Source organism: Ipomoea triloba, chromosome 10 (genome assembly GCF_003576645.1).
Source record: "Ipomoea triloba cultivar NCNSP0323 chromosome 10, ASM357664v1".
NCBI lineage: Eukaryota > Viridiplantae > Streptophyta > Magnoliopsida > Solanales > Convolvulaceae > Ipomoea > Ipomoea triloba.
Window position 1 is genome coordinate 886,001 of NC_044925.1, and position 11,002 is coordinate 897,002.

The 11,002-nt window shown below is 37.5% G+C and overlaps 1 protein-coding gene across 4 annotated transcripts; it reads right to left on the bottom strand.

Moving 5' to 3' along the window:
- Positions 1–517: 517 nt before the first annotated feature.
- Positions 518–11,002, bottom strand: LOC116031703 (putative disease resistance protein RGA3). Of its 4 annotated transcripts, none has more exons than XM_031273977.1 (13): positions 10,059–11,002; positions 6,562–7,925; positions 4,653–6,195; positions 3,979–4,062; positions 3,781–3,888; positions 3,132–3,528; positions 2,805–3,035; positions 2,530–2,624; positions 2,308–2,353; positions 2,119–2,224; positions 1,792–1,997; positions 1,252–1,477; positions 518–1,170 (listed from the first exon to the last, which is right to left on the bottom strand). In XM_031273977.1, the coding sequence occupies exons 1-3, from the start codon at positions 10,871–10,873 to the stop codon at positions 4,889–4,891; spliced, it is 3,486 nt and encodes a 1,161-aa protein (XP_031129837.1). In that variant the 5' UTR covers positions 10,874–11,002; the 3' UTR covers positions 518–1,170; positions 1,252–1,477; positions 1,792–1,997; positions 2,119–2,224; positions 2,308–2,353; positions 2,530–2,624; positions 2,805–3,035; positions 3,132–3,528; positions 3,781–3,888; positions 3,979–4,062; positions 4,653–4,888. The 4 variants fall into 4 exon arrangements, with proteins under 4 accessions (XP_031129837.1, XP_031129836.1, XP_031129835.1 ...); XM_031273976.1 differs by having other exon boundaries at positions 1,866–1,997; positions 2,308–2,429; XM_031273975.1 differs by having other exon boundaries at positions 2,308–2,429.

Sequence of the window (11,002 nt, forward strand, 5' to 3'; positions counted from 1 at the left end):
GTTTTTTGAAAAATGACTCATTTTCCAGAAGTCATTTTCCTGCTTTCCAAACGGACCCTAAGTCAAAGATGATTATACCAGGCCTATTGAAGAGAATCAACAAAAATGAAGAAGAAATATCTAATTTAAAATGTAGGTTGAGAAGATGGGAAGATAGTGAATTGGAGGGTAATCATATGAGTAGAAGATGTACGTAGAACCATGATGATGATGGTTATAGTTGCCCTTATGGTACTGGTAATTGGCTATATTTCAATGGGTGTATCTGTAGGGAATAATGTGTATATGCTACCCTAGTTGTTGTTTGGATTGGTAATGTCAATGTTTGGTAGTGAACAATGTATTGTTATGATTTATCAATGGAAGGTTTTGTTATTTGGATTGTCAATGGTAGTGTCATTGTGTCACTGTGTTATGTAAGCTAAAACCAAAAGAAACACACCTACATTTTGTAAGTAAAAACATAACCAAACAAGTATACATTATGTAAGCTAAAACCAAAAGAAAAACACATACATTTTGAAGGCTGCCAATAAGAACCATTCAATAATAAGGCTGCTACAATGTCATTGTCCCAATTGTCCTAAAAAACCACATGTTACCAAGTAAGGTTGATGAATACTACCATACGTAGTAGCAAAAAAATCAGACCACTAATATCAACCCTACCATATTATACAATACCAAAAACAGCAGTCCACAAGGATCAACCATGTCATACATATACATTAGCACAAAAAAACATCAGTGATTCATATTCAATCAATTTCAACAAGTTTGTCCATGGTATTGGTGAACCTTGACTTCATTGTTGTTCTTGATCTTGTCAGAGGTCTCTTCCTAACAGGTAATTTCTTCCTTGATGTCAAGCCCAATCTAGATCTTTTTGGAGGTCCCGGACAAATTTCTTGGTTAGGTAATGGTTCAATTTCTTCTTGTTGAGTGCAGTCAAGACCAAGCTAGATCTGGTTGTGTAATAGAGATTTCTTCATGCTGGGTTGTAACAATAGGTTCAGGTCCATCATACATTGCTGCCACCTCTGATGCTTCATTCCAGAAATCAAGATTGTCTTCTACTGCAACAGGAGGTACAAAACTTGATTCAACTTGTGCAGAACTAGACTTAGGTACAACAGATTTAGTCTTCCTATTCCTTTTTCTTGGGTTGAGCTACATGACAAGAGAAAAAGGATTAATGTATTTCCAATATAATAAATATATAACTACATTAAATATAGATTATACTATTACCTTTCTTTGTCTTGCAATAAGATCTTCAGGGCATGTTCTAGCGTTATGTCAGTCTTATTACATTTCTTGCAATGCTTGACTAGCAAGCTAGGGTTCACATGTGTCCCATCCTTGGTTAGCTCATCTCTGCCCCTAGTTCTTAATTGTTTTGGTTTTCCAAGCTTGCTTGTGTAGAGTAGAGGCAGTGGTGGTTCCTTGTTTGACCTTGGCCATTTTGAAGGACCAGCTAGTGGCCACAAAAAAAAAAATCAAATTAAAAATAAGTAAAAAATTATAAATAAAATAAACAAAGAGATGATTTGACCCATGAATAGTAAATGTGACATATAAAATGGGAGTATATAAAGCAAAAAAAAATGTAATGTACTTAATTAATGAATTCAAAGTGTAATATATACTACTCCGTATTTGTTTATGTTGTATCCCATTCTCATAGGGGCCAATGTCTTCGTTAAGTGGACACTTTACAGCTAATTAATTAGGCATTCTCATCATAATCACCCAATTCGGTGATGAATTACATCCAATTATGAAAGCAACCTGGGTTCGTGAGAAGTAAGTCACATATATGGAGAACTAGTTGATAGCAATTGTCGATGTAGCGCAATGACAACCTTCACAAGATTCCTCAATGGGCTAATCAACGATAGTACAATCTCCGGATCAAAATACAAATTTTCCTAAAAATCGAGGTGCACAAAATCGGGAACCAACTCTGGAAATCATTAGAGCCGTTTCTGCAAGAACTGTGATAGATCCATTTAAACTATTTAATGAAGTTATTCCAGAATGGAAATTATATAAAACTCAGCACTAGCTAGCCACTACACCAAAATAACAGTAGAGAGTACGTTTACAGGTGCTTACCATATCCAAGGTTGCACAGTTTAAGTTTGGAGCAAGCCTGAGATCAATGAACCACTCAACCCTCCTGTCTCGGCAAGCGTTGGGGGATAGGAACCATTGTGTGGAGCTGTTTTGCAACATTACAAAACACAAGTTCAGACAGCTGCCAAAACTCTACTTTGTTTGCACAGTAGTGTTGAATATACTTACCCTTGTGTAGGTAGAAGCAAAAAAACGACTGTTTTTCATTTTCTTCCTGTCATTTAGGACACAACACCATGCATCAATCACACCTACTCGCACTTATGTGTTGTATTGTAAAGATAGGAAATCTGACAAAAGTGTGATCCTCCCATTATTATGTGCAAAAAATTCCTCATCTCTGAACACAAAATTAAACATGAATAGTTTAGATGCAAAAAAACCACTTACCTGAATGCTTAGCTTACACCCTGTAGAGAAGGTGTCCTATAATCATATTCATTCACACTGTGTTGGTGCCCAATAGGGGCTTCCACTCCTATGTCCTATACCAGGAAAAACAAATTCATCATGAGGTGGGATGGTGGAATGTGTGTCTGGTGAGATCTGCCAGCCCCAAGCTAAAACTTGGCATGTTGTAGAGTTCTTGTTTCCGCTCAACCACACCTCTACTGCTGCAATGTTATCAGGGAGTTTGCGCATATTCAAATAGTGGTTTTAATTACCTGACTTCCTCGCATGTAATCTGACAGTGTTATCCATTACTGGTCAGTAGAAGATGAAACACTGCACACCGATCCTCAATGGTAAGTCAACTGTTCCCAGTCCAAATCCTCCTGCTCTAATATCTCTCTCAACTCTCGCTCTCTTAAAAGTTTTGTTGTCCAACCTCGGAACGCGGGAATATTCTTATGGACAATACGGTCTTCGACCAGCAAATGATCAGTGTAAGACATCTGGGACGACAAATATATTGTTAGTTGATCTCTGATTTCATTCACAAGTTTGTTTTCAAAGAAATGTATAATTGTTGTAGGTGCAAGCTAGCTTACTGTTAGGAATATGATCGATTTGCCCGGTGTACTGCTGCATCATATCGTCTGCCCAATTGTGGTATGGTTTAACCAACCGTTGTAGCAGATAGATATCCACACCAATCCAATTCTGCTATCCTGTCAACTGGTGTAAGAATTGTTGATTGGAGTAGCCATTTTGGGTGCTTTCAATTAGTGCGTTGCAATGGCCTTCACTGCCTGTGGCTGTCGGGCATTAAATTCGCTCATTGCACGAACAAACTCCCAAGTTGTAGAGCAGAGCGTGTGTGAAATGTAGGGAATCTGGCCTCCTTATCTTATCTGGAGTGAGTTCAGCCTCAGGGCTTTCATTATCCTCTCCACCCATTCCATTCCAAGAATGCTCTCGCAGCCGTTCCACATTGTCTTTTATTCACTGTTCCAAAACAGAGTATTATTTCAATATAACCCAAATAAGAAAATTCCACACTACCACTGAAACTCATATACTCAAAAAAAATTTGTAAGAACTGAGGTGCACAAAATCGGGGATCAACTCTGGAAATCATGAAACAAGAAGAACTGCGATTCATTTAAACTGTTTAATGAAGTTATTCCAGAATGGAAATTATATAAAACTCAACGTACACTAGCCACTACACCAAAATAACAGTAGAGAGGTGTTTACCATGTCCAAGGTTGCACAGTTCAAGTTTGGAGCAATTAAGCCTGAGGTATACTTCCAACCGATCAATGAACCACTCAATCCTTCCGTCTCAGCTAGCATTGTGTGGAGCTGTTTTGCAGCATTACAAAACATAAGTTCAGATAGCTGCCAAAACTCTACTTTAATTTGTTTGCACAGTAGTTAGTGTTGAATACTTACCATTGTGTAGGTAGAAGCAAAAAACTATAATCAGATTCATTCACACTGTGCTGGTGCCCAAATAGGGGCTTCCACTCCTATGTCCTGTACCAGGAAAAACAAATTCATGAGGTGGGAAGGTGGAATGTGTGTGATGATTTGGATGTCATTTGAAAAAGAAGAATATTCTATAAAACCATATATGCAAGATTTAAAATTTTAATAAACAGAGGATTAAAAAAAAAAAAAGAAGACAAACTTGCAATAATCCATACTTTAATAAATTATTTCAAATGCTACAGTAAACTTGTTCTTCTCTGTGCTAGCTAGCTCCAACAGTATTGGAAATATAAAATGGCTACTTAAATTGAAGTAAGATTATTGAGTAGATTCTTGCATCATAATCATAGTTTGATTATTGACTACAGTAAATCTATTGTATGATTAATACTGATAATCAACAATAGCATAAAATATATTTATGTAACCATAAAGAGGATTAAGCCATAAATAAACATAGAAACTTCAAGCTAAGCAAAGCAAGTAATGTGTTGAAAATGATTTATATAAATATATAGATCAGATCCATGAATGCAATGCAGAGTAGAAGTGCAAAAATAAATTAAATGATGAAGAAATTAATGTGTAGAGGAAACAATATAATATAATATAATGATACAGTAGTGGAAGTTTACATGAGGGCATGCATGCAGAGAGCGAGCAGCCCCGCCGGCGCCTCCATTAATGTGTGAGTTTGGTGGTAGTGGCAATGAGAGTGGGTTTGCTGCCCCCTCAAAGTGCTGTGATGATGGAGTGAGTTGTATGTAATAGAAGAATGGATACTTCAATTCAATTCTGTTGATGCGCTAGCTATAAGTGCCTCCTGAGAAATAGAACATACATTGCTTTCACTGCTTCCTCCATATCTCGATCATTCGCTGCAATATTCAGATTCAGATATATCTCTGCCCAGTTCGCCAGCTCGAATTTTCAAGTTGTTCAAAGAGTAAATTGAATCAGGTAATTCCACTTTACACCCTCTTAAATCAATCAACCGTAACTTATGCAAATTTCCAACACCATCAGGTAGTCTAGAAAGACATTCACATCCTTTAAGATCTAGAATTTCCAAGTTATCCAAAGAACAAATTGAATCAGGTAACTCCTCAACTTTGCTCATACTTAAATAAATCTTGCTTAGGTTACGCAAATTTCCAATCTCTTCAGGTAGTCTAGAAAGGCACTCACATCCTCGAAGATTTAGAGTTTGCAAGTTATCCAAAGAGCAAATTGAATCAGGTAACTCCTCAACTTTGCTCCTACTTAAATGAATCTCGCTTAAGTGACGCAAATTTCCAATATCTTCAGGAAGTCTAGAAAGACACTCACATCCATCAAGGTCTAGATATTTCAAGTTATCCAAAGAGCAAATTGAATCAGGTAACTCCTCAACTTTGCTCCAATTTAAATAAATCTCGCTTAAGTGACGCAAATTTTCAATATCTTCAGGAAGTCTAGAAAGACACTCACATCCTGCAAGACTTAGAGATTCCAAGTTATTCAAAGACCAAATTGAATCAGGTAACTCCTCAACTTTGCTCCAACTTAAATCAATATCGCGTAAGTGATGCAAATTTCCAATCCCTCCAGGAAGTCTAGAAAGACACTTACATCCTCCAAGATCTAAAATTTTCAAGTTATCCAAAGAGCAAATTGAATCAGGTAATTCCTCAACTTTGCAACTACTTAAATCAATCTCGATTAGGTTACGCAAATTTCCAATCCGTTCAGGAAGTCTAGAAAGACACTCACATCCTTCAAGGAATAGAGTTACCAACTTATCCAAAGAGCAAATTGAATCAGGTAACTCCTCAACTTTGCTCCTACATAAATAAATCTCCCTTAGGTTACGCAAATTTCCAATCCGTTCAGGAAGTCTAGAAAGACACTCACATTCTTCAAGGTTTAGAATTTTCAAGTTATCCAAAGAGCAAATTGAATCTGGTAACTCCTCAACTTTGCTCCAACTTAAATGAATCTCGCTTAAGTGACGCAAATTTCCAATATCTTCAGGAAGTCTAGAAAGACACTCACATCCATCAAGGCCTAGATATTCCAAGTTATCCAAAGAGCAAAGTGAATCAGGTAACTCCTCAACTTTGGTCCTGCTTAAATCAATCTCGCTTAGGTTACGCAAATTTCCAATCCGTTCAGGAAGTCTAGAAAGACACTCACATCCTTCAAGGTTTAGAATTTTCAAGTTATCCAAAGAGCAAATTGAATCAAGGTTTAGAATTTTCAAGTTATCCAAAGAGCAAATTGAATCAGGTAACTCCTCAACTTTGCTCTTCAAAGAGCAAATTGAATCAGGTAACTCCTCAACTTTGCTCTTACTTAAATGAATCTCGCTTAGGTTACGCAAATTTCCAATCCGTTCAGGAAGTCTAAAAAGATACTCACATCCATCAAGGTTTAGAATTTTCAAGTTATCCAAAGAGCAAATTGAATCAGGTAACTCCTCAACTTTGCTCTTACTTAAATGAATCTCGCTTAGGTTACGCAAATTTCCAATCCGTTCAGGAAGTCTAGAAAGACACTCACATCCATCAAGGTTTAGAATTTTCAAGTTATCCAAAGAGCAAATTGAATCAGGTAATTCCTCAACTTCACTCCTTAAATCAATCTCGCTTAGGTTACGCAACTTTCCAATCCGTTCAGGAAGTCTAGAAAGACAGTTACATTCTCGAAGATTTAGAGTTTGCAAGTTATCCAAACAGCAAATTGAATCAGGTAACTCATCAACTTTGCTCCAACTTAAATCAATCTTCCTTAACTTGTGTAAATTTCCAATCCCTTCAGGAAGTCTAGAAAGACACTCACATTCTTGAAGATTTAGAGTTTGCAAGTTATCCAAAGAGCAAATTGAATCAGGTAATTCGACTATTTTGCTCCAACTTAAATCAATGTACCTTAGATGAATCAAATTTCCTATCTCCTTTGGGAGTTTTGGCAGCATACAACTATGCAATCCCAATACTCTAACAGATTTCAGACCATTGAACATATTTGCAGTAAGTTGTTCGGGAGAAAGGTCTTTAGCAAAAAAGGTACGAAGTTTTCCAAGGACATCATAATTGGAAGCAAGATCTATAGGGCTTCCAGTTTTCTGCCATGATAGATGACGTAGATTTTCAATCTTCACCTTATCCTCCTGCCAAACAACACTGTAGCATTCAGTTTTGGTAAGAAACTCGGCAAAATCATGCACTATGTCATGCATCTTGCAAGATATAATGATGTTGGAATCCCTGCGATGTTTCTCAAAATCTTGGAACAAAGAACGCATTGCTAAATTGTTAAAAATCTCCCGGCCTTTCTGTTCCATCTGATTATTATGATCACTACCATTTGTTGTTGTGAGATAACCTTGTGCCATCCAAATTCTGATGAGCTCATCTACATCTATTCTATAATCCTTGGGAAAGACAGCACAATATGAGAAACATCTCTTCATCTGAGGGGTTAAATCATCGTAGCTTAGACGCAAATGAGGAAAGAGATCTGTTTCCACTCCCTCCACATTCGAAAATTTAGTATCCAGCTGAGATAAAACCGTTTGCCATTCCTCCTCAGTATCTTTGTTACGTAACAGGCTTCCCATAACCTTAACAGCAAGTGGCAGTCCTTTACACTTTTGAGCAATTTGCTTACCAATTTCCTCCAATTTCTTAGAATAAGCGTCATCCCTTCCCCCGGAAAATGCAATCTTGCTAAGCAACAACCAAGCATCAGAGTCGGAGATGAGGTCCACCCGATGCAGATACACACTTGCCATCATTCTTGCAACCCTCTCACTCCTTGAGGTCACCAAGATTCTACTCCCGGGGAGTCCAACCTTGAGGCAGTTCTTAAATGGCGCCCACATTGCATCCTCCTCTGTCCACACATCATCCAACACAAGTAGGAACCTGTAGGGAAAATTAATCACTCACATATTTGGAAAGGAACATAATATTTCATTCCACCGTACCATTGATAAGTTTATACATGAAAGAGTAGCAAACCCCTAAAATATCTCCAATAACCAGAAACACAAAAAAGAGTAATTCAAACAAATAAATTCAACTAAAAATCTTGCCAAAAAAAAAAAGAAAAAGAAAAAGAGAACTGATAATAACAGAAAAATATAATATGGCTATGTTTGGCAAACCTAGCTGAAACGGTGGGATTGTTTGGTTATTAGCGGTTAGCATTTAGCGGTAGCGGGTTGTGTTAGCGATTACCAAATAGCGGATTGTATTAGCGGGTTTGACCAACGGATTGTATTAGCGGTTTGTAAAAAGATGTTTGGTAAAATTAACTGTTTAAATTAGCGGTTAACATGTAAAATGACAAAAAGGGTATACATTATTGATAGCGTAAATGTAAACGGGGTCTACGATTACGCTACGGATACGTGTGTTACGGGTGGTAAGGAATGTCGTTCGGCCGGTCAGACGGTCGGTCTATCGGTCAACGACTGAGCGGTTCGAAGCTATATCGCTCTACGGGTGACGAACAGTGATAAAGAGTAAGCAAGAGAAAGACAATCGGCAAATCGCAAGTGTATTAGTGTAATACTGATGAGTTCTCTCCTTTCTTCCCCCTCTTTTAGTGAGGGGAATGACCCCTATATTTATACAAAGTGGATTCACTATGCACATGGTGTCTGATATGCAAGTGGATGGCATATTTGCATGGGCTGAACAGTCACTCCGCAAAATGCGCATTGGTTTGCTCGAAGTGGTTGAGTCACTCGAGGTGATGAAAACACGGATCCCTTGTTCCCGAAAAGTTGTCAGTCGTCACATCAAGCAACTGTTGCGCTCGTGAGCCTCCAATCCACAAGGTGTGTTGCTTCCAATCATGCGGACGACGGACCGATTGGGTGACCGTCGACGGGCAGGTTGGTGACCGTTGACGGGTGATTTACGGACCGACTAGTACATGTGCATATTTACCCATCAATTATATATATATATATATATATATATATATATAAAATAACAATAACAATAATAATAATAATAATAATAATAATAATAATGTTAAAAAGAAAAAAGAAAAAAGAAGAAGAAGAAAAAGAGGGGGGGGGGGGAGGGGAGCCGCTGCTGCTCACCTTTTATAATTTTGTTTCCCCCTCACTTATACCACACATCGGTGGGATAAGTGAGGAAGGGAGCCTTGAGGCTCCTATAAAAGGAGCCTCAAGGCTCCGTTATTTCTAGTACTTTGCCCAGCGGCCTTTGGGCTGTTGGGCAGAGTAAAAGTTAATTTTTTTTTTAATTATAAGGGCATTTTGGGGAAAGATTATCTCTCCCCAAAATGCTGTTGCAAAACGCTGCAACTTGGCGGTTTGGAGTAAATTCGCTGCTCCAAACCGCCATTAACCAAACATCTTTTCAGTGTTTTGACAGGGTCAAAACGTTGAAAATGGCGGATCCGTCAATAACCAAATAGGGCCGAAAGCTGAAAGTTGAAAAGTAGTTGAAAACTGAAAAGCTATAAGTTCGAAGCTGAAATCTAAAGAGTTGTAATGCTTAAAAGTGTTTGGTAAAATTAACTTTTTATAAGTTGATAAATGTAAAAAGACTAAAAAGGACATCTTCATAAAAGTTAAATAGTTTTGTTTACATATTAAAATATAAAATATAAAATACTGAAATCAATATAATTTAATAAAATATAAATATATTAAGTAAAACAAAATGTTTATAATTCATAAAATTAGTTCATACAAAAATTATTGTTCAAACACAAATATCAAATTAACATTACAACGAAACATATTGAAGAAAAAAGCCAAAAGAGTTTTAATTGGGAGGGATAAATGATGTCATTTATTTAAAATAATAAAGATAAAGATAGAAAAAAAGTTAAAAAGCTACTAGCTTATTTTTGAAAAGCTACCTGAAGAAGCGTTTCAAAAGCATTAACAAACAAAACTTATAGCTTATTACTAGCTTAAAATAAGCTATAAGTTCCTAAATAAGTTATAAGCTCAGCCAAACACAACCATACATATATATAGCACGTACTATTCTAATAGAACGTAACCTAACCTTTTCTGAGACAAAGTGCTTTGGATTTTTCCCAGTAACACTTGCAGACTTTGTTCGGACAGATTTTCGGAGCTGATTGAATGAACAATGTCTTTAGCAATCTTGATCTGGTCAAAAGGCTGTGAAACACAAACCCACACCCTTTCATCAAAATGAGCCTTTATCTGTTCATCGCCATACACTAATTGAGCAAGGGTAGTTTTCCCTATCCCTCCCGCGCCCACTATGGAAATGACGACAGGGGGACCATTATCATTATCCTCCACCAACTTGCTTATTAAACCACTGGCATCGGATTCCCGACCTTGAATCTCTGTTGCATCCACATCAAACGGAGTGCTGACTCGTTTCAATTCTTGATCAGGGTGTAGTGATGCTACAGCAAGAAAATTGAACTGATCTTTCTCTTTCGTAATCCGATCAAGTCTGGAATCAAGTTCCTTTATTTTGTTGGCGATGTCTCCATGCATAACAATCTTTTTGAAATGGAAACAACAAGGCAGGAAAGAGCTACACCTTCCTGCAACCTCAGGAGACCTCTCTATCTGTTGTCTGCGACTTCTGGTGTTCCACTCGTCCACAACATCTTCCACATCGTAGCAAAAGTCTTTGATCTCATCCACCCACAGCTTCACGATCTCTTCATTGAAGCTTCTCCTCTCTGCATCATTCAACACCGCCCTGATTTTGTTGAGCTTCGATGACAGGTTTTTGATCTCCTTCTCCACACCCAACGCTGCTCTTACATCCTGGATTTGGTCCTTGATGATGATGGACAGCTGATCCACAACAATGGAGATGATAGCGTCGGCCATGCTTCACCTACTCTAGTTTCTCAGTATAGTATGTAGTTGAGACTCAGATGATCGATGATATTTGATTGGGTGTGCAAATTTGGATGGGTGCAGTGAATATATATTTAATTGATCAATTTTTTTTTTTTA